The 27,265-nt window shown below is 33.9% G+C and overlaps 1 protein-coding gene across 1 annotated transcript; it reads left to right on the top strand.

The window, feature by feature from the left end:
• Nucleotides 1–1,911: 1,911 nt before the first annotated feature.
• On the top strand, nucleotides 1,912–26,464 carry LOC120355127. Its single transcript, XM_039443448.1, has 7 exons — nucleotides 1,912–1,978; nucleotides 5,566–5,867; nucleotides 7,722–7,899; nucleotides 9,415–9,569; nucleotides 10,922–11,084; nucleotides 13,875–14,006; nucleotides 26,327–26,464. The coding sequence occupies exons 1-5, from the start codon at nucleotides 1,912–1,914 to the stop codon at nucleotides 10,994–10,996; spliced, it is 777 nt and encodes a 258-aa protein (XP_039299382.1). The 3' UTR covers nucleotides 10,997–11,084; nucleotides 13,875–14,006; nucleotides 26,327–26,464.
• Nucleotides 26,465–27,265: the final 801 nt, after the last annotated feature.

Consider the following 27,265-nt stretch of genomic DNA (forward strand, 5'->3'; position numbering starts at 1 on the left):
TTAGAAGTATTATTTGTCATCATCAAACATTGGTTCTCATTTCGTAATATAAGAATCTTTTGAACATCCATAATCTGTCTGATGATGAGGAGGAGAGGAGGTGGAGAGTGTTGGCCTGCATTCCAATCTCTGGGAAACGCCTCTCTCACACAAGTAGCGTCATCATGACCTCGGTCATTGTTCTAACTATTCAGTGGCTTATCAGATCACGTACTGTACGTTTGTAATCATGAGTCAATTACCAATTGTTAACTTTGATACCTTAATTACAAATAAAGAAAAGCCTACATTTTGTAAAAATGGAGAGCTACTACCTCACAATGCAAGAATGTTAATTATATCTCCCAGTGCTGGGGGAAAAACAAATCTCTTATTTAATTTAGTATTTGCTGAAAATGGTTTAAAATTTAAGCACATTTACTTATTTAGCAAAAGTTTATATCAACCAAAATATGTTTTTTTAAATAAGGTATTTGCAGGTTTGAAAAATATCGGATTTCACATGAAAGATGATGTAAGCCAAATTCCCCATCCAAACCGTATCCCTGAATATAGCTTGGTAATTTTTGATGACTTGCAACTGAGTAATGTGCCACAGTTATAGAATATTTTACAATGGGTCGTCATCGTAATATTGATACTGCATATTTAATTCAGAGTTATGGTGCCACACAGAAACATTTCACTAGGGATAACGCAAATATGATTATTTTTAAAATGGATTTATTGAGTCTCAAATTAATTCACAGAGATCATGTTGGAGGAGATATGTCTTATAAAGATTTCAGTAAACTTTGTCATACAGTTTGGAATCGTAAACCGCATAACTTTCTTACAATTTTAAAAGAATGTACTATAAAGGAAGGAAAATATCGGGATTCACTGGACACGATACTTTCCCCTCAGTAGAGTATAATTCTTTGTGCAGTCATGTTGTCTAAAAACATAAGAGTAGGAGGAGGAGGGGGAGGAAGAGGAGAGGAAATAGCTTAGTAAATAACAGGAAGGAGAATTTAATAGAAACGATTAAGACATTACGAAAGGTGATTAGTGACAAGCATAAAAGCCTTATAATTTTGAAAAACGAACGGATGAATTCAATAGGAAATCTCTTTCGCCATTAATTGAACCTATAATTGAATTGGGAAAAACCAAATCTACATTGCATTCTAATCATGATTTTACACCTAAAAAGGAAGAAGTAAAAGAGGAACAAGAGAGTATGGAAATTGATAATGAAGATGATGATGATGATGAGTATGAAGATGAGGAAGAGGGAGAGGAGGATGGTGATCATGATGATGATGATGATGATGATGGGAGTTCACTTGGTGCTAGCAGAATCAATGATTTGTTGAGCAAATACCTAACAGTGTTTCATAACGAAAAGTTGAATAATTCAATTACTTATGGAGTTTCATACAAACATCAAAGTGAAAAGTATTATATCGGTGATATACAGGTAATATTTGATAATGGATATATAGATGTTGATGGAAGAAAGAATTCAATTAACTCGCGGATTACTCGAATTATTATTCAAAGCAAGACCAAACAGAAATCTTTATAATAATGATGACCTTGACAAGTACAAACGTATCTTATTACTTACTGGTGTACATTTAGATCGAAGAGGCTATGTTAAATGTAATCATGGAATTGAATCGCAATTGATTCAGAAATTATTTCCCAGTAAAAAACTTGTTAAAAAGAAGGGACAAGGTTTGTTGAATTTTGCAAAAAATATTTCTCATGAAAGAAATTACCAATACTTTGATAGTTTTGATGAACTAGTGGAAAGATTAAATTTACTCTATTCCTCAAAAGCTTCTGGGAATTCTGCTCATGATGTTGAGATTTCATCTATACTAGAAGAGCTCAGAGAAGCAAAACTAATTATTTAGTGTCACGATGACCTTGCATCGATTCGGACGGATTGATACACCTACTGCTACCGCTTCAACTGCTGAGGTTTCCTGTAATATTGATGTCATAACACAGACTATAATTGATTCAATAAATCAGCAGGGAATCAGTGAAGCTGTTAAAAGTTCATTACAGAATTTTAGTGCAAATATTGATAAAGTTATCATAGAGAGAACACAAACTCTACAGAGTGCATTAGGAGAAGTGAAAAATTTATCAGATACCTTTTCAACCCAGTTGGTTAGTATTGACAAAAATAAGGTTGATAAATCTTATTTGGACGAAAAATTGAAAGCCATTTCTGATAAAATTAAAAATTTAGAGATCTTGGACAGAAACTATCTTAATACTAAACTGAAACAGCTTAGTACAGAAATTTTTACTAAAGTAAATGAAACACAACCGTCAGTAATTGATAATAAATATTTAGATACTGTTTTGGAGAAATTGACTAGTAAAAATATAACTAAGGAAGAATTTGAAAAAAGATTATCTGGAATGGCAGACGCAATAAAAGCTACTATTTTCGATGGGATTAAACAATTCGTTACAAAGGATGCTGTTAATGCTCTGATTAAACAAATTAATGAGCAATATGCACAAAAACTGATTTAAAAGATTTTATTAAGAAAGATGATTGGATCTTGCTGTTAAAAAGGTTAATGATGAACTAACAACCTTGATTACAAATTCTGAAAAAGATACTGTGATGAGACTGCAATGTTCACCCGCTTTTATAGATTATTTAAAATTATTCATTCACAAAATGGCCTACGATATTGTAAGGAATTACGCAAAAGTTAGTTTTAATATGAATTGGATAGAGGCTAAACAACATAATTTGACTGAGGAACAGGTGGGAGATTTGATTACATCGAAAATGGGTCTTGGTCAATATGCTGGGTTTGTATTAGCCCCAAAAGAAAATCTATAATGAGCGGTAACAATTTAATTGTAAGCATAGCTGGTGAGGGAAAGCAGAGCTGGCGAGGGAAAGCAGACTTCGTAGCATCCAATTCAACTGCTAGTAGTAGCGAACGGTCGATCATAGTGGAGAACGGAATGAATTCTCTATTCTCTCTTTACTCCTCATTCGTAAAATGCTGTGCTCTGCTACGCGGAAAGAGGCATATGCTCGTATACGGATGACGAAGTAAAGGAGAGCAAACTCAACACACATGGCTTTTGCAGCAGAGGAAAAGCAGCAACGCGCGAGGAGGCTTGAATTGGGTGCATACCAGTCTGCTACTTGTGTGAGAGAGAAACACATAGGAGCGCATCACCATTTCTCTCTCTCTATAACCTTGGCACGAGCGATGGATTTCACTAAGTAACATCACATTAGATAAGGAAAGTATAGCACGCGTCGAATTGCAGCAACAGAAGGTGTCATTTGCTTTGAAACGTTCGAACTGATAAGACGATAAAATGAGTGCTTATTTCGATTGCGCAAGCTTTAATGAATTTTCAATTGATGCAGACCCGCAAGCAAATTGGGGTTTTGACCATTTGGCTTACGATTGGTTTACTGTAACCAATGTTACATTTCCTGATAGTGGTGAAATTTGCATACACATAATTGATATTGATAGTGAAGGAGACTTTAAAGAGGTTATCAACTTGCCCAATGAGTATTCTCTAGTCTTAAACAAGCATAAACTTAAAAGTTTTCTTTCACGCTCGTGGGAACTTAATGTCAGTGGAAATCGAATTTTCCTAAGAGAACTGCACCGATATTGATGATGTTGATTTGAGCACACCAAGTGATATAGGTCTGAGAATATCTATAAATATTTTTGGAATGCTTGTTCGTACTAAATTTACTAATAGATATTCTCGGAGAGCACACTTGACCAAAAAAAGCAACGCCCGCAGGTTTGTACAGCACACATAGAAGAAGAGGAATTTTAGAATTTGGAAATTCTTCTTCTTCTAAACTGTCGGGTGGAAAGCAAACCAATTGTATTAATTTGCAATCACTTTATAATTTTACAGTATAAAGATGTAACAGATTCACTCAGTAGAAATATGGATTCACTTTAATTTGACAGTAGAGAATTTTTCCCTCAAAGGGAAATTATTTTTTCCCTCATCTAGCATTCACTTTAATTTGACAGTATAGCATTAGATGGATTCACTTTAATCTGTCAGTATAAAGATGTAGAAATATGGATTCACTTTAATTTGACAGTATAGCATTAGATGGATTCACTTTAATTTGACAGTAGAGAATTTTTTCCCTCATTTAGCATTCACTTTAATCTGTCAGTATAGCATTAGATGGATTCACTTTAATCTGTCACTATAGAGAGAGGGAATTTTTCCTCCAAAAAGGGAAATTTTTTTTCCCTCACTGAGAGAGAGAGATATATCTCTCTCTTTTCAACCCCCTCGTCCTCACTGAGAGAGGGGAGATAAGATAAGGAGAGGGAGAGGGAGAGGGAGAAGGAGAGGGTGAGGGAGAAGGAGAGGGAGAAGGAGAGGGAGAGGGGAGGAGAGGGGGAGTTTGCGCATGCGCAGAGTGAGAGGGGGAAGGGGGAGGGGGAGGGGGATTTGCGCAAAAATTTTTCCTTATTTCTCGGTAATTGTGCAAAAATTCTTCCCAGAAATCTTGAATTTAAGCTACTAATACCGAATTAAAGAATTTCGGTAGCCGTGTGCTCTCGTCAAGTGATTGAGTAGAACTGACTAAAACTAATTAATTGAGACATAAAGAAGACAATGCATAGTCAGTTATATACTATAACAATAGAGTTGTGAACTACTACTATTGATATTTAACTATTGAATAAAGATTTAAAAAATAATTTCAGGGATATCCCATGAAATGTACTCAATTGTGCACATGTTTTGAAATATCTCTTAACTAATGAAGATAATATGAACTTGAGACCGTTTTCTTTGGAATTCACTTGACATTTTTCATAAGATAGTACCACTTTAGAACATGTTGGTGCCATAAAAGACCTATTCAGTCAATGGTTATTGAGATATTACAATAATTTCTGAGATATTTCATGAATTGCATTGGATTCTTGCACTTGTACTCAAAATATCTTCAGTGCCTGAAACACATCACAACTGCGGTTTTCTCATGTCACAATATTTATCAATGTTACTAAAACTCCTCTCTCTTTAATTTTCTTCTAGTTTTCCCATAATTTTAGGGCCGGTTTCCGAGCTCGGGATCCAGCTAATTTCTAGATTTTAAACAGCTGGAGTCAGAAAATTGGCTTTCCGAAACGGGGAGTAGTCGTAATTTTTATGATAATCTTTATTTTCTCATCTCTATAATTGGAAACGTTTTTCCTTGACGAAATGAAACATTCCTAAAAAGCTGCAACGTTACACTATTTTCTCTTTATTTTATTTTGTGTCCAATTTTCTAATTTTTCGAAATTTATTTTAAACGAGAACTACGTCTACGCCCTGTTTTGGCAAGCCATTTTTCTGACTCCAGCTGTTTAAAGTCTAGAACTTAGCTAAATCCCGAGCTCGGAAACCGGCCCTTAATGACTTAACACTAAGAAACCTGCATCACGAGGTCTCTCATGTCACAATATATTTATCAAAGTTACTCCTTCTATAATTTTCTCCAGTTCTCACAAATAATTTTGATGTTTTTTCTCTCGATTTCAGTGCCAAAAACACATCCCAAGAAACCTGCATCAGGTGTCAGACAGGAAAGACGATCTCCCGTCAAGTCGACATCAACTGTGACGTCATTGACCCATCATCCTGGTAGTATTGTAACGTCATTGACGCATCATCCTACATCCGTTGTGACGTCATTATCGCATCAGCCTACATCAGGTGTGACGTCAGTGGCTGATGTCTGTAACGCGTCCAAGAAGAAGATCGACTCACTGCTCAAAGAGTTGGTCACTTTGAAACAGGAGAAGCTCGGATATCTGGAGGAAATCGCTGCTGTACAGAGTAGGGTGAGTTTCATCATATATAGCATTGTCGTTAAATTGTCGGTCCCGGCTGATTATGACAGTGGTGAGGCCCATTGACGGCTCAAATCATATATTCAGGCGAGTTGGAACTACCGTTAGGAGCTCCCCACTAATAAAAACTATACGAATATTATATAGCATTAGAAGATAATACCCTTTGGTTTCTGAAATTCATTCAAAGTTTGGAAGTTTTGCATCAAATTCTGGTGTTGTGTATCAATTTGAGGTGATACTGTATCATATGTGTTGATACTGTATCACAGCTGTAGTGTAGAGAAAAGATAGCATTAGAAGATATCCCCTGGTTTGTAGGATTAATTCAAAGTTTGGAAGTTTTGTATCAAATTCTGGTGCTGTGTATCAAGTTGAGGTGATATTGCATCATATTGTGTGGATACTGTATCATAGTTTTGTAGCATAGAGAAAAGATAGCATTAGAAGATATCCCCTGGTATGTAGAATTCTTTCAAAGTATTGAAGTTTTGTATCAAATTCTGGTGTTGTGTATCAAGTTGAGGTGATACTGTATCATATTGTGTTGGTACTGTTTCATTTACGGTGATATCATAGAGAAAAGATAGCATAAGAAGATATCCCATGGTACAGGTCGTTTATGTTACAAATTTCAAGCCGATATTTTGTTAACTCAATGCGATTACTGTCGACTATTGTTTTTGGCCATTGAAGAACAATTAACCAGGTATGGGTAAACAAGGAACTATATTCCAAATTCGGTTCTTAATAAGGAAGTAGCTGATGTATAATAATGATGGGTGAATGTAGCTGTTGAAGGCAGTGGCAAGGAAGAGAATCGGCAGCGCTGTTCTCCTGTCTTTCTCCCCTTCAACTAAAGAGTGTCTGATAAGTCACTTCCTATTTCTATACAGCTATAATTTCTTTATCTATAAACCAATTTTTTTAGAACTACCTTTGTTATAGCACTTCTTGAGGTTGTGTTTAACACCAATTTTAATTTGTTTCAGTCTAAAAATGCCCCCTCTCTTGACTGTGGAAGAACGAGCCAAAATAGCAGCTCGTTATGAGGTCTGGGGATCTGTGGTGCGAGTACGAAGATGGTGGAGGGCTGAACGAGGGATCCAAGCAACACTGGATGCAAAAACTATTAAAAATTGCCATTCCAAATTACTAACAACAGGGAGTGTCGCAGATGCAAGACGATCAGGAAGACCATCAACGTCAAGGGCAGCAGAGAATGCTGACAGAGTTCGTGAAATGTTCATGAGCAGCCCTAAGAAATCACTGCGTCAAGGATCTCGTGAAAGTGGTCTTTCACGTAACTCAGTTGCAACGATTCTTAAGAAAGATCTCAATGTTTTTGCATTCAGTGTTGCATGGATCCCTCATTCAGCCCTCCACCATCTTTGTACTCGCACCACAGATCCCCAGACCTCATAACGAGCTGCTATTTTGGCTCGTTCTTTCACAGTCAAGAGAGGGGGCATTTTCAAACTGAAAAAAAAAATGAAAATTCATGTTAAACACAACCTCAATGAGTGCTCTATCTAACAAATATTAATCAAAATTTGGGAATGGAATAGTTTTGGGCCAAGCCTGTTGTTCCTTCCCAATCATATTTATATGATTTGTTATTGTATCCACGTATAAATAAATAAAATGTAGTTTTAACAATATTGGTTCATGAATACAGAAATTATAGCTGTATAAAAATAGGATGTGTCATATGAGACACTCTGTATAACGTGTACCTCATTATAGTATTTTTTCAATTAGTATTAATACCTTCATTGTAATAAATTCATTACCTACATTAATCTTGAATATTTCTTGAGTAATATTGTTGTTTTGTTTCCCCAGGTGGCAGCCAGAAACCAAGAGATCGAGCGTTTGCAACATATGTTAGAGTTGGCTCATAACACAGCTGGGAAATGTCTGCTCAATTGCTGTAAGGAACGCTGCTGTTGTAATGCCAATGCTAATTCAGCTGGAAATAGGTCCTCGTATTTGGAGGCACAGCTGAGAGAACAGTTAACAGGTAATGATTTACACCCGGTTTCAAGACCGTTAACTTTTAACCGTGATTAAATGCCACAAGAACCAATCAAACAAGCCTTCTTCTCAGAAACACCTTCTCTGATTGGTTTTCGTGGTTTAAATTCAACAGGCTTCTGTGCAACAGTGCTCAAAACTATGAATTGAACCAATTTACTATAGTGAGGTCCACGTTATAATGGCAGTGTTTCGGATGGACACGTTAAGCCGTTGGTCCCGGCTGCCTAAAAAGCAGTCGTTAGGTCATGTCAGAGGCCCTGAAATTGATCAGTTGCGACCTGAAAACTCTGACACCAGACCTGAGCCAGCCAGGTCACTTGATATTATTATTATTATTATTATTATTATTATTTATGGCAGTGGAGAAAGATAGGTGAACAACGTTGCCGAACCTCTGTCTTGTCAATGCCAACTATACAGGTTTATTGATGTAATATTAACTGTTCGTTCCCGTTTAAAATAATCAATTATATTTTATTAAGCAAGAGATTATATTTTGCAATAATGGATTTTCACAACTAAGATGAAATATTTTCTTAATTAATTATTAATTCTGCATTGTTAAAAGAGGATCTGGCAACAGAAAAAAGTGAGAAAGAGATAGCGCTATCCGCTTTGTCGAATGATAGACAAGAATAGCAATACCATTACTAATCAAACACTCCCATTATAACGTGGACCTCACTATAGTTTTTTCTATTATAGCTTTGACGGGATTTCAATCTCCGTTGTTGCTTTATGTGATTGTGCAATGGCGACGTGAATCATTTTTTCTCGAGGGTGATGCACACATGAGCTCTAGGCTTGTGCGTAGATAATGGGGTGGATAATAATGAGAGAAGAATTGACCTACAGTTTTAGGTGGGCTCCAAACCGCTAGGAGCGATTTTACAACTCATGTTTCATAAAAATATATGTATTATTTCTATTCTAGGAGAAGCTAGATTGCAAAATGCTTGATATAAATTAATGTGATTCAAGATATTTATGTATATCTGATTTGTTTTTCAGACAATCAATCATACTGTTATTGAAGGAAAAATAGTACACTAGTAGTTCTGTGAACAGTAGACCTCACGAAGTATTCTCATCCACAAGTACCTGATTGAAACTATAGACTTATGGAAATACAGCAATAGACTGGCTTCTCCACACATCTGTGTAATCACTTGTCAGCTGATTTATGATGAATAATTCTATAGTCTGATTTTTACTCTAATATTGGCGTATGAAGGAGGCTCCTTTTTCCTTTTATATCATCCTTGAAATGCAAAATTTCCAAAAACCTTGTATATACGTCGACTCGCAATTAAAAAAGGAACATACCTGTCAAATTTCATGAAAATCTATTACCGCGTTTCGCCGTAAATGGGCAAATTATAATAATTTAAACATATAAATATTTAAACATTAAGAGAAATGCCAAACCGTCGACTTGAATTTTAGACCTCACTTCGCTCGGTCAATTAGTATCTTACTCCTAATTTTGTTATTTTAGAATGCCAAGAACTGCAACATGAGGCAATGTGCAGAGCTGTGAAGCTTGCCGAGAGGAATGCTCAGCTTGAAGAACAGCTGATTAATCGCAGAAGTGCAGGAGAAACAAATTGCAAATGTGCCACTGATGACCAGAATACAGTACGCAAGCTGCAGGTAAATTCAAATTGTTTGTTCAAATTTCAAACGAATTGTTACCTGCTCGAAAATTACGACATACTTGATACACGTTTTCGTTCACTGGAATTGTTTTGTTCAAATTTTTAATGAATTGTTAGCTGTTCGAAAATGACGTCTTACTTAAAGATATTTTCGTTGAAACGGCCGACGACCGAGAAACAATACCATTGATTTTTATGGGAGTGTTCACAAAGGGAGTAATATATATGCGTGAATACCTCCATGAGAACTAGAGGTATTCTTTCTCGGTCGTCGGCCTTGTTTGCATCAACTTGATTATGCATTTATCTAAACAAACAATTACAATATTATCACTTTATACTTCATATTATTACTTGAGAATATCTTCTGATGTTACCTTCAAATCAAGGTGAAATGATCGTGCGTTAACACGGTCTCCTTTTTCAAATATTTAGTTTTCACGAGCACGTGTGACCCGTGCTCCACAAGGGTTTGTTGAAAGCACAACATATAGATTTAATTAAGTCTTATAGTTCCATGCTGATATTAGAAGTATTATCAATAATTGTAATAATTTACAATAGTAGAACTATTTTGATTGTGCTTTTATTTTACCTGAACTTTGTATCAGGAATTGAATAGATTTGTTTTAATATTAAAATCATAATCAGTTCGAAGTGCAGGAGCACTTGAATTAGTAATTTGAATTGAATTTTATTGATTGTTGATAAAAAATGAAAATAGGTCTATAACAATCCTCGGTAAATCAAGAATAAATATGCAAAATTTCAAGTTGAGCAGTTGAGTGGTTCAGACGTGATGATATGTCATTCGTCAATTTCCTATCCCATACGTGTATAAGCCAATTCTTTCCTCTATTATATCATAGATAATGGTTTCTTGGCCCATTCCGAAGTGCGATGTATTAATACTCTATTTTGATGTTTTAAAAAACGACATGCAGTCAATTATATAGTGTGTTCACAATATTATCTGGTGATAAATTCAAGTCAAGTAGAAATGTTGATAGTATACACGATCTTTATTGATTGATACAATAAAATATTTAAGCATTTCTGTTCTCATAACGATTGAGTGCCTCTGGGTCAAATTTTGCTCTCTCTACAGTAGTCTTGTTCAGAGGGTGAAACCCTATAATATAAGTACATCATCAAAATGATAGGAAGGGAAAACATAAGTTAACCTTGTGCTATTCCTTTCCCACTTTTAGATAAGGTTACACATAGTCCGAAATAGTTCAAGTCTTGTAGTTGTTCACTTAACAAAACTTCTTTTTCGAATACTGTATTCATTCAATTGTTATTTTACCCGATGTAAATGACTTTAATGTGTATTTTCTGTTCTAGGAGAAGCTAGATTGCAAAATACTTGAAATAGAGGAACTGGAAAGTAAGTTGATAGATTTGCAAAAGTCGAATTAGGACTTGGAAACTGAGAAAGGAGCGAGGGAATCAGCAAGTGATGAGCAGAAGAAACTTCAGGAAAGAGTACACGAGTTGAATATTATTGGTAAGTGAATAATTATTATCATCGAGAAAAGATAGCATAGGAAGATATCTCATGGTAGGTGCGTTTATGTTCCAAATGTCACTGTTAACTAAAGTTGACAGTCCTAGTTGACAGAGCGAAGTGAAGTCTAAGATTCAAGTCGACGGTTTGGCATTTCTCTTAATGTTTAAATGTTTATATGTTTTTATGTTGCGTATTTACGGCGAAACGCGGTAATAGATTTTCATGAAATTTGACAGGTATGTTCCTTTTTAGATTGCGCGTCGACGTATATACAAGGTTTTTGGAAATTTTGCATTTCAAGGATAATAAAAAAGGAAAAAGGAGCCTCCTTCATACGCCAATATCACCGTAAAAATCAGACTAAAGAATTATTCGTCATAAATCAGCTGTCTAGTGGACTATAATACTACCCGTTCAATAACATAGAATAGCTTGAAAGTTTATTTTTCAATCAACGTTAGTAGACAGTTGACTATAATACTACCCGTTCAAAAACATCGAACATCTTGAAAATTGTATCTTTCCATCAACGTTGTAGATAGTTGCAGCCAGACCTGATAACAGCGCTCACACTCACATTCCGGGACGACACGGTACGATAGGACAGAAAGCTCTATATTTATTTAGGATTTTTTTTTAGACATTTTAAATCGATAAATTATTTAATAATTTTTGAGAAAACATAACAGGTCAATTTAACTTACTGAGCGCGAGGTCTACTGTTCACAGAACTACTAGTAGTTGTTTTTGGTGAAGCTATGTGACGCTGGTAGTCTCTCATACTGTGCCGTTCTTACACTCTCACCCCAACAACACAGTAATAATAGAAAGTATTCGTCAGTAATCGGCTTGAGTTAACAAAAATCGGCTGTAAATTTGGAACATAAATTACCTATACCAGGGGATATCTACTTATGAAATGCTCTACTTTCTCTATACTTGCAAACCTGAAGAATGGTCTACATTGGTATAGTGGATTCAATGTTCTGTTCTAGTAAACTTGACTTGAAGTTTTCAAAATACAGTTATTTTATACAAAACTTGAAGCCAAGTAAAGTTGATTAGTAAAAGCCCCGTTAGCAAATAACAGTTAAACTGGTTAACACAAGATCGGCAACACCCGTATTATCTTATTATAGATATTATCTAGTGTATTGATCAGCTATTATCGATATTCAGCTATATCTTGTCTCTTCTTTTATCTTGTCTCCTTTCTTTATCTTTTCTATTTACAATGCTATCTTCTGTCCTTTATAACGAGATCTCATGAGCGAGATAGAACGTCTAACAGATTATCGATATTGGCTCGTGAATCGATCCGCTACAAAGCCTGATTTTATTAGTAGAGCTAGTGGTCGAGTAACTGGCATACTAATTCTACTCTACTTACTTGGTCGGGTAACTGTTTTCACTGCAATTGAGAATAGTAGATAAAGTGTGTTGTCTAGTGAACAGAATTAACCTTAAAATGTCAATACTTTTCAATAAATTAACACTTGAACACACTTATTAACACTCTAATAAATTAACACTTGAACACACTTATTAACACTTTTTAATAAATTAATATTTTTTAATAAATAACAATACTTCTTGAACTTGATAACCTATGGCACGACTCTACTCTACTAGCTCAAGACTATTTTCATTAGCATAGTAGTGGTAGAGTAGAGTATGAGAAGCGGTGGTTGGGGAAGGCAAGTGGTAGAGTACTATCCCACGGTGCTATAACTCTACTCCAATAAAAACTACTAAAAACGCATAGCCACCTCCAATACAAGGCCGCGGCCTACGATATTGCAACGTCGCAGCGTAGGCCTAGAATCTAATACATGGTTGGTGAAAAAGATTTTTTTTTTAAATATCAGCTGATCTTTTTCACCAATCATGAATTAGATTCTAGGCCTACACTGCGACGTTGCAATATCGTAGGCCGGGTCCTTATATTAGGGGTGGCTATGCTAGTACTCTACCATGAACGTTTCATTGGGAGAGTTCACAAGATAGTTAATACTTGCCCAGGGAACTCTACCACTACTCTACTAATGAAAACCAGGCTTTATTGATATTCAGCTATATCTTGTCTTTTCTTTATATTGTCTCCTCTCTTTATCTCTTTTACTGTAAGTTGATAACCCTGATCTACTTTCAGCCTACTTCATTTTATTAATCAATTATTTGATCTTATCTACCTATATAATTATTTTACTTTATCAATTTTCTTTTTTTTTCTCTTTAATATTCATATTGATTAAAACTTTTACAATATTTCCATTAATAAATAAATCCTTAGTTTAAATAACGAAATTAACGTTTTGGTAGAGAGTTAGTGGGGAGGATATTTTTAATATTCTTTCCGAAGAATGGACATTGATATGTCCAAAGCTCCGCCAATTTATGTAGATGCATAACAATATGATTATTATCTATAGTTATTATATTACAAATTGCTTTTTCATATCATATACAGTTCAATAATTATTTTCTTAGTCTATATTATGTAAATTCATCTATAATTTTGCTGTATTGTATATAAGTGTATAAGCCAGTATATATTGTAATCTACATAAATAAAGTACTCAATCAATCAATCAATCAATATCTTCTTCTGTCCTTTAGAACGAGATCTCATGAGCGAAATAGAACTCTAAAAGAGGTCAACATATTATCGATACTACTTCATGTATCGATCTGCTACTATCGATATTCAGCTATGTCTTGTCTCTTCTTTCATCTTGTCTCCTCTCTTTATCTTCTTCATATACAATTATATCTTCTGTCCTCTAGAACGAGACCTGATGAGCGAGATAGAACGCCTAACGGAGATAAACAGACGTCAACACGATCGCATCCAACATTTGGAAAATCGACTCTCGGAAACTGAGAAAAAGTTGGCTGAAAACGAGGCAGAAAACAACGGTAAAAATAAGCAAAACTGCAGGTTGAGATGTGGGGAAAACATGCCTGATACCTCACAGCATGCTAGAAACAGTTTTAACACCACTGGAAAGTCCTCTAATAACTATGACAGTTCGTTTGAGATTGATCGTAGAAGTAACTCGCATGAAACTAGCAAGCTAAATGTTTCTTCAAATGATAAGAGCCCAGGTATTATTCACTTAAACTTCTTTCTCTTTCTAATATATTCTCTCTTTCTCTTCACTTGATTGTAGTACTACTGTATAATAATCATTTCAAACAAATGTTGTATAAATTAGAATTGGAACCGTTTTGGGCTCCTTAAGCCTGTGATACTTTTCTGGTAGTTGTGTTATGTTAAGGCTGTGCAAAGGCTAAAAATAAACTTTCTACTCGTGTTATTTTTCAAAGTTTTTCGATTTGTATATCATCAAGCTATCAAAATGAAAAAGTTTTCTCAGGAAAACATTTTTTTTTTCCGATCATTACTTTTTGAGATATGAGCGCCTAAAGTTAAAATTTATGGGACAGAACATTTCAAATTCGGTAAGATATAAATCCATGAGATCTAGAGGATGGATTCTTCATGGTATTGTTGATCTAGAAAAACAAAAACTTTCTGAAAATATCAATTTTTGAAAAAGTTATTCAATTTACTAAAAATAACTCAACTAAAGTCATTTTTGGTTATTTTTAGTAAATTGAATAACTATCTTAAAAATTGATATTTTCAGAAAATTTTTGTTTAATAGATCAACAATACCATGAAGAATCTATCTTATAAATCTCGTGAATTTATCTCTCACCGAATTTGAAATGTTCTGTCCCAAAAAATTTAAACTTTAGGCGCTCATATCTCAAAAAGTAATGATAAAAAAAATGTTTTCCTGAGAAAACTTTTTCATTTTGATAGCTTGATGATATACAAATCGAAAAACTTTGAAAAATATCACCAGTAGAAAGTTTATTTTTAGCCTTTGCACAGCCTTAAATGATTGAATAAATAAATAATATCCAATGAATGGTTCTCTATAGATAGAACTAAGGACTTCTGCTACTCCATATATTTATTTATTTATTGGATAGTGTAAACAATACCGTAGTCGGAAAAGAAAGAACAGGCTATTGCCCAAAACTTCTTCAATTTCCTAATTTTGTCTTAAATTGTCCAAATAGTATGTAGGCTATGTCCATTTCTATTTATACACTAAATCATTAATTCTTATATTAACTAAAGAACTAAATAGCAGAAGGAAATTAACTTTCATTGGATATTTGAAATGATTACTATACAGTGATAATATTCCAGCAGTTAACTTCAATTTCTAATCAATCTTCCATCTATTATTGTAGTATCTACAATCTTCAAAGATTAGGATATTTGATTTTGAAAGGTTTTTTGTGGTCGTTTGTTTGAAAATAATTGTACTAACTCGCTAAAGCATTCTGATAAAAGTCCATTTCTTATTCACTAAATCTCTGTTTCTTTTTAATCCATTTTCTTTTTCGCTTCAACCTTGAAGGTTGAAGCGCATTTATCTCGTTTCTCTCTCGCTTCAATCTTGGAGATTGGAATATACCACCATTTCTTATTCACTAAATCTCTGTTTCTTTTTAATATATTTTCTTTTTCGCCTCAACCTTGAAGCGCATTTACCTCTTTTCTCTCTTGCTTTAATCTTGGAGATTGGAATATACCACCATATCTTATTCACTAAATCTCTGTTTCTTTTTAATCTATTTTCTTTTTCGCTTCAATCTTGAAGCTCTTTTATCTCTTTTCTCTCTCGCTTCAATCTTGGAAATTGGAATGTACCATTTTGTATACTATAGCTCGTTCCATGGTAGCTTGTTTGAAAATCTTTGCTCTAAAGCTATTTTCAGTTCTTGTTTTTCTATTTATATTTTGAATTGGTTTGTACTCCAAACTGTATTAATTGTGTTTTTTGTGAGAAGTTAATTTTTCTATTCCATTCTATCCTATCTCAAAACTTTTCTATGTAAAATTTTGATGAACAACTTTGATGAATAATTTTCTATGAAAAACTGAATCATGTTAACTATTGGCTTATGTCAGTTACCGTAGTCCTCCTGTAGTACTAAAAATGCTGTCCTGTGGTATTATCATAGAGAAACAATAGCATACATAGATATCCCATGGTATGGGGCGTTTATGTCGCAACTCTTACTGTTATCTCAAGCCGATAGTTCATGTAATTCTTTTCAGTGAAGCTGTGTGACACTGGTAGTCTCTCATATTGTGCCGTTTATACACTCTCATCTCATCACAACAAAACAGTAAAATTCGACAATAATCAACAGTTATGAAATTCTATTTTTCAATTATTGAATAATAAATTCCTATAATTGAGATTGAATATTTTGTACTGTACAACAAAACAAAACTGAATCTAGACAACAGATAAAAAACTAATTACGTTAACAAGAAAAAGTTGAAGAAAGAAAACATAACTTACAATTTTTTACTACTGGAAAACAATTGTGCTAAATCTCTAATTGATTATACTTCTACATTGTTAAAAAACGATAAGGCAACTTTGCGAAGCTAGAAAAGGGTAACGCTATCTGCTTTGTCGAATGATAGACAAGGATAGCAACACCAATGTTAATCAAATACTGCCATTATAACGTGGACCTCAGACCTCACTATATAGTAAACGTAATACGGCTATGGATGTAGTAGTTCTCCTAAAATGTCTATCCTTCTTGAATTGTTTATTGGTCAGTAGCTTAATGTAGCACAAAATTTAAAACAGTAGTTGTTTATGTATGTTATATTTATTTATAGATACAATATAATTATTTATTTATTCATTAGGTTATCAAAAACAATACAATGATTGTATAAGAAAAAACAGGCTGGCTATTGCCCAAAACATCTCCAATTTCCTAATTTAGTTCTCAACTATGAATGATTGCATTCTAATGATACTGTATCAATTTAATGATACTGTATCATTCCATTGGGCTATTGCCCAAAACTTCTCCAATTTCCTAATTTAGTTCTCAACTATGAATGATTGCATTCTAATGATACTGTATCAATTTAATGATACTGTATCATTCCATTGGGCTATTGCCCAAAACTTCTCCAATTTCCTAATTTAGTTCTCAACTATGAATGATTGCATTCTAATGATACTGTATCAATTTAATGATACTGTATCATTCCAGTCCACAACTGTTCCTTTCCCAAATTTGTATGTTTTGTAAATTACTATGGACGCGTTTTAAGACACTGTGCCCCATCCTTAGTGTACAGGGTACTCTATTCTAAAGTTCCCATAAGCTTGAAATAGAAATAAAATTGAAAGAAATGAAATTACAATATTAAACCTCCGGCCGACGTTCAAGTCTCATACAATTACTTTATAGACAAGCCTTGAAGATTAATTCCTCCAGCTCGATTGCACAAACTCCAGTTACTTTATGGACAAGCAATGTAGATTAATTCCTCCGGCTCGGTTGCACAATCGCCAGTTATAATTACTTAATGGACAAGCCTTGTAGATTCTTTCCTTCGGCTCGGTTGCACAAACGCCAGTTAAATTCTAATCATAATTAAATGCAACGAGATCCAATCAGAGAAGCTTTCTCTTCAAACAATTTTTGGTTATTGTGACAATTAATCATGGTTGAAATTCAACAGGCTTTTGTGCTACCGGGACTTTATCTTTGAATCAATGGATCAGTTAAGATGATAAGCTGAGTTGTAATCAACTTGAAATATTTATTTATTCATGAAATATTTTCAATTTTATAACCCAAATGTAAACGCAACTGATTTGTATTGTTCATATTATGAACTATGTACAAATTAATTAAAATAAATAAATTTGTTGGAATTATGATCGAATTTTCTTTTGTATCCCAGTAAAGAAAATTCCCAAGACTGGCGCAGCTGGTAATTCAAATTTGAGAAAACAAAATGCTACCAGAAAAGAGACAAACAATACTAATGAGAAAGATAGAACATTTGTGAAAGAGAAGAATAAATTTACTTCGTCAACAGTGTATCCCCCGATACATTCGTGTATTGAAGATACTAAGGCTGATTTCAATGATACATTGAGAGGGGTTAAAAGTCGTCCGGTTGAAAAAGAAGTGGTAAGAAAGAATGTATTGTTCTTTTAGCTGCATAAAGTATGATTTTTAGGTAGTCATATATTCTTTATTGATTCATGAATCAATAGGACGTTTCATCAAAATGATAGGGAGAGAAAAAATAAGGTACCTAACCTTGTGCTATTCCTCTCCCAAATTTAGATAAGGTTGCACATAGTCCGAAATAGAAACTGTTATAATCTAATAGATTTTTTTTAAATTAACAAATATAGGAAATGATAACGGTTCAGGAAACTATTCAGGAAATAATTTCGAAGGAAATTTGAACCTTTCTTACTATTATCAGTTAGATCAAAAAAATTAGGTGCCTAACTGGGAGAAACTCATATCCAATTAAAATGAAATTAGCTCTCTGGAATCACATGTAAAATATTAAAATTATCATCGAAATAGATAAATAATTATCGATAAATAATAATAGTTGGGGGAGGGGATGGATCTAGACTACAAGGGTATTATGAAGACTTGTAGCATGAATTGAACGGTGTTTATGATTATAAATGATAATAAGTTTGTATATTAAAAATATATAAATAAAATATTTGAGGATTATAAAATAATATCGAGTAACCTAGCTGGCTCAGGTCTGGTGTCAGAGTTTTCAGGTCGCAACTGATCAATTTCAGGGCCTCTGACATGACCTGACAACTACTTATCAGGCAGCCGGGACTGACGGCTTAACGTGTCCATCCATTTTAGGATTAAATAAAGTGTAAAGCACATTCTGCACACGGGGACAATAGTAGCTTTCTCTAAGCGTCCACTTGTTGTTAAGGGAACACGGAATTGGAAATGCCTTTCACATTTGAGCTCCAGATATTTCCAATTTCGTAATCCCATGTAAGCTGGTAAAACGTAATATTGTCCCCATGTGCAGGCCGCCCTGCGTAGAGTAGGTTTATTAGGCTGTTGAATAGGAACACATTCCAGCTTGTCAATGCTTTCCAGAATCTTTATCATGTTCATAAGGCCCAAATTCACCAAAAACGAAAACTAGGCTTGAGCGGCAGTTGGTTCTAAGTCAGATGATTTTGAATTGGATTTTTAATATGATTTTTTGTTTATTTAGAATCAACTGGCGCTCAAACCAAGTTTACGCTTTGGTGAATTCTGTCCTGAACCCTATAAAATCTAATCTAAGATCAACTATTGGAAACAAGCTTCAGGCCCATATCTCGGTTTAAACAGAGATAGATTGGCTGTTCATTTAAACCTGGATTATAACACAACATTAAATCCTACCTTGCCTACTCGTAGATTAACCATATAGATAAAATATCACAAGAAAATATTCCATGGTATAGGGCGTTGTTTTTCCAATTTTCAGTGCTAACTCAAGCCGATAGTCCTAGTAGTTCATTTTCGTGACCCATGTGACGCTGGTAGTCTCTCATACTGTGACGTTCTTACACTCTTATCCCAACAAAACATTTATAATATACAGTAGTCGACAGTAAACAACTTGAGTGAACAAAAAATCGGCTTGAAATTTGGAACATAAACGACCTATACCATGGGATATCTATCTTCTTATACAATCTTCTCTCTATGGTTTAACTTGGATTGTGCCTTAAGGTGCGTACAGATATACGCGCCTCCAACACGCTCCGCAATCGCTCCGATCATGAACGTTACGGGAGATGTTAGCTCTTCTCGCGTTCCACTCTTGCTCCCCGGTCGATCATCAATCGATCTGCTCGAGTGACGTTCGATTGCGGATCAGAGCGAAAGTCTGTACGCACTTTTAAATGTTGTTATTGAGTATTGGTAGTTTAATTTATAATCTAGAATCCTTATTTAATTTTATTGGCTACTTTGTAATAGTGCGATATTGAGAGGATATTATTGTAGTTGTTTTTGTGTTTCTTATATTGTTTTTCAGGTTTTTGAACTGAAATGAACTTTGATTTTACTGTTTGTTGAACCCTGCGTTTTTAGTGTAAGAATTGACTCTGTCTTGTTGGAATTTGCTAACTTGTTGCCTAGTTGTCAAAATTAAAGCAATTTTCGTGCATTTTCAAATCAAATCAAATCAAATCGTTTATTGCACAAAAATATATACAGAATACAACTGAAAGGAAATTGACAACTCTGTGCTACACGGGTAGCTAATCTGAGGTGACCAGCGTAGATGCTTATCAACAAAAATACCAAGATACTTGTAATTGTTTACACTCTCAATAACCTCATTGCAAGAATCACATGGATACCTGTTACAAGCATTATTCAAACAAAGCCTGTTCATATCTAGATCTCCTCTTGTTGTTGGGCTGAAGGTCATACATTTTGTTTTACCAAGATTTAGTCTCAAATAATTACATTTTAGCCACTGAGAAACCTTATAGTAACCCACTTTTGTTTGCTTGATAACATCTTCCCAGGAACCTTCTTGGAAGATAAGTGCTGTGTCATCAGCAAAACAAATTGTCTTAGACCCAACTGAGTCCAGTACACTAGGCAGGCTATTAACATAGATCAAAAATAAAACTGGTCCCAATACAGTCCCTTGAGTTAGACCCCATGTCACATCTCTAATCTCACTATTACTACCACCACAGCTAACGATTTGGCTTCTACCCCTTAGATAACTTTCAAAGAAATCTAACTCTATTCCTTGAATACCAATATTAGATAGTTTCTGGATCATTTTATCATGTGGTACTGTGTCAAAAGCCTTGGCCAGGTCCAGAAACATTACCAAGGTTTTTTTATTTGTTTTGAAACCATTGTATATTGTCTCAGTTAAGGACTCCAATGCATCCTCTGTGCTTCTACCCTGTTGGAAACCAAACTGCCTCTTATCAAGGATTTTATTAACATCTAGATATTCAACTAATCTTTTCTTTACCAATTTTTCGAAAATTTTAGAAATAGAACTTAGCAAGCTAATTGGTCTATAATTTTGAGGTATTTCTTTACTCTCCCCCTTGTGTGAAGGAATAACTTTTGCATGCTTGAAATGCAAGGGAAGTATCCAGATGAAAAACAACAATTGAAAATTTCTGAAAGAGGTTTAGAGATTGTGTCAGTTAATAGTTTTAGCACGCTGTTGGATATGTTATCCCATCCAGGTGCCTTATTATCATTCAAACTTTTGATTACTTCCTTGATTTCTGTTTCAGTAACAAAATTGAAATTAAATGCATTTTCAATATCTATTGTTTGTTCCAAATATTGATCTTCATTCTGTCCATGTATATCAATTTCCTGCGCTTGATTTATACCTACATTCACAAAATAGTCATTCAAAGCATTAAGATCTTGATTTACATGTAATTGTGAATTCTTATTTACCCCAATAATTGCTTGATTTATCACAGACCATATCTTCTTAGGGTCACCTTGAGCTTTATTTATTTCTGATTGATAATATGAATCTTTTGCTTTTCTAATTAGATCTACTATTCTATTTCTGTAAGACAGGAATTTCCTTCTCAGCTCTACATTAAATGGTTCATTTTTCAATCTTTCATATAATCTATCTCTTATAGTTATGGACTTTAGAATTCCATTGGACATCCAAGGTTTCAAATGTTTTTTAGTTAAATTAACCTTTTTAATAACTGTTGCTCTACTGATGCACGTTTTTACATTATTTACAAATTCATTTACTAATGTTTCAATACTTCTATTCGCGTCAATCTCCCAATTCATTAAAGCAATCTCCTCTAACAACTTTTCTTTATTAACATTCCTCACTTCAATAAACTTACATGGCTTACTAGATCGAGAACAAACATCTTTTTTAATTGATGCGTGAAGAGCAGTCGCATAATGATCAGTAATTGACATTTCCAATACAGCAGTTTTTAATGAGTCATTATGTTTGGTTTTAGAAAAAATATGGTCTAAACAAGTATTTGAAGCAGGACGAGTTTTTCTATTGACAAAGGACTCAAACCCATGCGAACTCATAATAGACAAATAATCATGCGTTTTTTTAGAGTTACATAACAAATCAATATTTACATCACCTATCACTAATGAATAATCAAAATTAAAGCATGAACCATTCATATAATTATCAAGTTGTTCTATAAATAAAGGTATACTTGTACTAGGAGATCTATAAACGGATGTTACTAAATATTTATTATTTTTAGTTTGCAGCTCAACAGCTAAGAAAGGATATTCGTTTGGACTATCAATTTTTTTCGAGGAAATACTATTAGCTACATACATGACAATTCCATCTGAACGATTCAAGGAGTTACTTTTTATATATAAATTATAGCCATTAATGTTTAACAGTAATTTTTCTTCTTCAGAAGTCCAGGTTTCAGTAAAAATTAGAATCTCAAATTTTGTTCTCATGCTGTTCAAAATAATGAGAATTTGATCAAAATTTCTTTTCAAACTTCTTATATTTAAACTAAAAATATTCAATTCATAATTAAGGGGCTGGATATAGTTCAAGTATTCATCGGTACTTTTCCAAGTGCAGTTTCAATTTCATGTCGAAAAAGCCACTGTATTTGAAGATTGTACGAACATTGACCTTTTTGCAGCTTTGGCTTTTCCACTGGAAGTTATGCTCAACGCTCGTGGAGGGGGAACAATTTTCAGTGAAAAGGCCACAGTTGGTATTGAGACGCGAACAAAAAAACATATAACGGTGTGCGAGCCTCGATCCTCTGAATGGGCTCATTTCCCATTCAGAGGGACAAATTGTTAAACTTTCAGTCATCAGTAATTTTTATCTAGTTGAATAGAAAACCAAATTTTATGGAGTTAGTAGGAGTAGAATTAGGAAATTATTTGTGCGTGTGAGTTCAAGTATAGTGAGTTTTATTATAGCATATGTGAGTGTTTCTGAAGAGTCCAAGTTTGAATATTGTTAAAATGGTGAGTGCCAAACTTTTGTTGTTTTTCTTATTAAGCTCAAAATTTAGTTTCATAGAATGACCGAGGCCCAAATTCAAATGCAGCAAGTTAGCAGGTTCCCAAAATGTATAGATTGAATTAATTGGTATAAACCTTTTTTTATGAATCAGTTACTGAGTAACTCTGGAAAATTTGACATGATTTCTATTGATTCGTTAATGAGTTCAATAAACCTGAGGTTAAATTTTAAAAGTATTTTTTCATTGAAGTTCCTGGCTCGTAGTTACTATACTTGCTAAAATAGGTGACAATTAGATAATGATGATAATCTGTGCATTTGAATGAACGAATCCACTAAAAGCTCCCAACCAATCAAGGATTCAAATAGAGATTTGATAGCATAATTTTGGTAAATTATTATAGAAGAGAAGGAACAACCCCCTCCGTTTACAACTTTATTAAAATTATTAAAAACATGAAGTACTCTTTTATTTAAAGCATTTAAAACTTTAAAAATTCTTGGTCTGTATTTTGAATGTAGTAACTGAAACATTTAGTGATTTTCCTAGTGAAGATGACGAAACAAAACCAAGCGCAGAGTTCAAAAGTCACAAAAGTATCTGAAAAGTCCACTAGAAAACAGACTCGTTATCAGAAGTCACCCACTAGACAGCCTCCATCTAATCTGAATGCAATGCCAGTTCCAAGTAAGCTTACAGATAGCGAGATCCAAGCTCTGCTATAGTGAGGTCCACGTTATAATGGCAGTATTTGATCAACATTGCTGTTGCTATCCTTGTCTATCATTCAACAAAGCAGATAGCGATATCCTTTTCCACGTCCTCAACGCTGCCAAACCGGTTTTTACAATGTAGGAATATAAAAAATCAACAGAATACTTGATATCGATTATGAAAATTTATTATTTTATCATTGAAAAACATATTTTCTTGGGGAATAATATATGATTGATTATTTTTAACAAGAATGAAAAGTTATAATATAACATCATATATACCGTTTTATTGTCTCTTTTCTGTAGAGGGCTACTTGTAATGTAAATAGAAATAAAGATAAAAATCTCAGTACCCTTTTTTTATTTTAATTCTTTTTATAACATATCTACCGCTATCAGCCATCCTCTATAGAAGGCAGTGGCGAGATTAGATTAGATTAGATTAGATTTCTTTATTTATGTATGTTACAATATTTACTGGCTTCTACACTAATTTACATTAAATGACGATAATGCTAGTTGTTCAACGAATTTCACAAAGTATAAATAATTAATCAATGAGAATAAATATAGAATGCAATTAGAATAACGATAATATAATAATGTGATGTAACTTCATAAGTCGGCGGTGTTTCAACAAATAATTGTCGATTCTTTTAGAAGGATAGAAAATATCCTTCTCATTAACACACGACACAGGACCGAGACAGAGAATCGGCAATGTTGTTCCCCTATTTTCCTTCACTGCTATTATAACATGGACCTCACTATAGCAATAATCTTATTGAATTTTTTCTATTGTGGATGATTCTCATATGAGCTTTCAGCTCATGGGTAATGGAATGGGATAAAAATGGAATGATCAAACGTCCATACCTACCTGCAGGATTCGAACCCATGACCAGGTAGCGCTAGCAGACTGAAGGGTGTAACGCCTTAGTTCTATCGTCTAGCCTGGCCGGTATCGATAATTTCATATTTGAATATTACAATAATTATTGAATAAAATGGGAAGCGGTTTGACTCTGTGTTCGCGCTGAGATAATAAGTTAAAAATCATGCGCTTGCTACTCTCGTTGGAAGGGTGACCGCTTGAGCCAGCTCCTCTAAATATTATTCACAAGTTGTAAAATCACATACCTGTTGTTCGGATCTCACCTAAAACTGTAGGTCCACTCTCTTATTGGAGAGTGGACTGGACTATCACACCTAGAGAGTGGATCATAATCATCTGGCTCATGCACAAGCCTAGAGCTCATTTGGGAATCACCCTAAAAAAAATGTATACAATACTGGACAATATAATAGGTAGACCTGTACTTTATCTTGGAATTCAATGTTGGTTTTCAACTGTTTGGTGTTTTATTTACATTTGAACCTATTTCTCTGTCTTTTTTCATATAATATATTACTGTATGTTCACTGTAGATTCTTTTCTCTGCTATTCTGGTTGAAATCTCTCTAGCATGATAAATTACAAATGAATGTGCTTTAGTGTGAATGTAGCCTATAACCAGTGCATGTCCTATATTATTAATGAATCCTACATACATTTATTGTTGTGTGAAATATCTCAAGCCTAATGTTTGATAGATTACTCAAAATAAAAAACTTCGATTTGTATTTTCACATTTACTGTAATAATTTTCAATTGAGTGAATAAAAACTTCATTCTGGACTTGAAAAAAAGTATGTACAAAATCTATAAGTACATTAAATAGTAACATCTTGATTTTACAACAATATTTGCAGCTAATTTCAAATTTATTTATTCCACACTCATAAATACATAAATTAAACAAAACTCAACATGACAACACAATCCAACAAAAATGTAATAATAATAGATCTAGAATTACTGTCTTTGTAGATCGGTGTTTAATGTTTGTTCTTTTGGAGAAAACTTGGGATTATGAGGAAAAGTGTTCAGTTACCCAATTCATTTTAACAGTAATCTGTCACTATCTACCCAGTTCCAGTGTAATTTGATTAGGATCAGCTCAATCTCATGATATTCAGTCGAAATATACTAAAAAGTGTTATCATTGTAGTAACTTTAGATCCCATGTTTCATTCAAATCGTTATCTTATGTACTCTTCATTTTTGATTCAGTTTTTAATTCGATCCGAATCAATTTTTATCAACACCTTCTTCTCCAATAAACAATATTCATATTTTATAATCTTGCCAGTCTTCTCTCTTTCTCTATCCTATTTTATCAATTTTGTTCTCCTTTGTTTGTTCTAATTTGTTTCTTCAAATCGGTATCCTATGTACTCTTCATTTTTTATTCAATCTTTAATTCGATCCTTATCAATGTATATCAACACTTTTTTCTCGAATAAACACTATTCATATTTCAAATTCTCTCCAGTCTTCTGTCTTTCTCTATCCTATTTTATCAATATTGTTCTCCTTTGTTTCTTTGAATCGGTATCCTATGTACTCTTCATTTTTTATTCAATCTTTAATTCGATCCGAATCAATTTTTATCAACACCTTTTTTCCAATAAACAATACTCAGCTTTCATAATCTTCTCTCGTTCTCTATCCTATTTTATCAATATTGTCCTCTTTTGTTTGTTGTAATTTGCTCTTTCTCTTGTTAAATAGCTAGGAAAACAGCAGAGAGAGATTCAGCAGTGGACACTCAGACAGTGAAAACTGCAGCAAAATCAGTGCAGGCAAGAGCTAAGTCCAAAGATGAAAAGGATACTAATAGCAGTAGTGACTCTAATAAAAACATCAGTGATCCAGGTAAGGATAAAATCAATCTCTATAGTGAGATACTGTATCTTTTGTGGTGATACTGTATCAGATTGTGCTGATACTGTATCAAATTGTGTTGATACTGTATCATGTTGTGGTTGTTCTTGTTCTATAGTGAGACTTGAGGATTTGTTGGAATTTTGGTGGAATCAATCTTTCTATAGTGAGGTCCACGTTATAATGGCAGTGGATAAAGATAGATGAACAGCGTTGCCTATTCTCTGCCTTAATTAATTATATATCTACATCGTCAAAAACAGAGTTGGCATCGTTGCGGAGCTAGAAAATGATAGTACTACCTGCTTTGTCGAATGATAGACAAGGATAGCAACATCAAAGTTGATCAAATACTGTCATTATAACGTGGACCTCACTATAGTGAGATACTGTATCATATTGGTTTGATACTGTATCATATTGGTTTGATACTGTATCAGATTGTGTTGATACTGTATCAAATTGTGCTGATACTGTATCATGTTGTGGTTGTTCTTCTTCAACCTTCCGGTAGTCGCGCCCTACTCAATCACACGAGCAGTCGCGTGTTGAACTTTTTACAACATCCAATTTCCCAAGTGTTATGTACTCTGTTTCCTGTCAAAACATATTAATTAATTGTATAATTACTTTTTCCATCTTCTTGGATTATTTTACGCCTATGAAAATTTGGATGATTACCATTTCATAGCCCAATAAGGTACACCATGCAAAGCCATCAATTCTGTGTTATTGGTTCGTTTACAGTCCCCGTATACAGTTTTTCCCTATCTTATGCACTGTCGT

This window comes from Nilaparvata lugens, chromosome Y (genome assembly GCF_014356525.2).
Source record: "Nilaparvata lugens isolate BPH chromosome Y, ASM1435652v1, whole genome shotgun sequence".
NCBI lineage: Eukaryota > Metazoa > Arthropoda > Insecta > Hemiptera > Delphacidae > Nilaparvata > Nilaparvata lugens.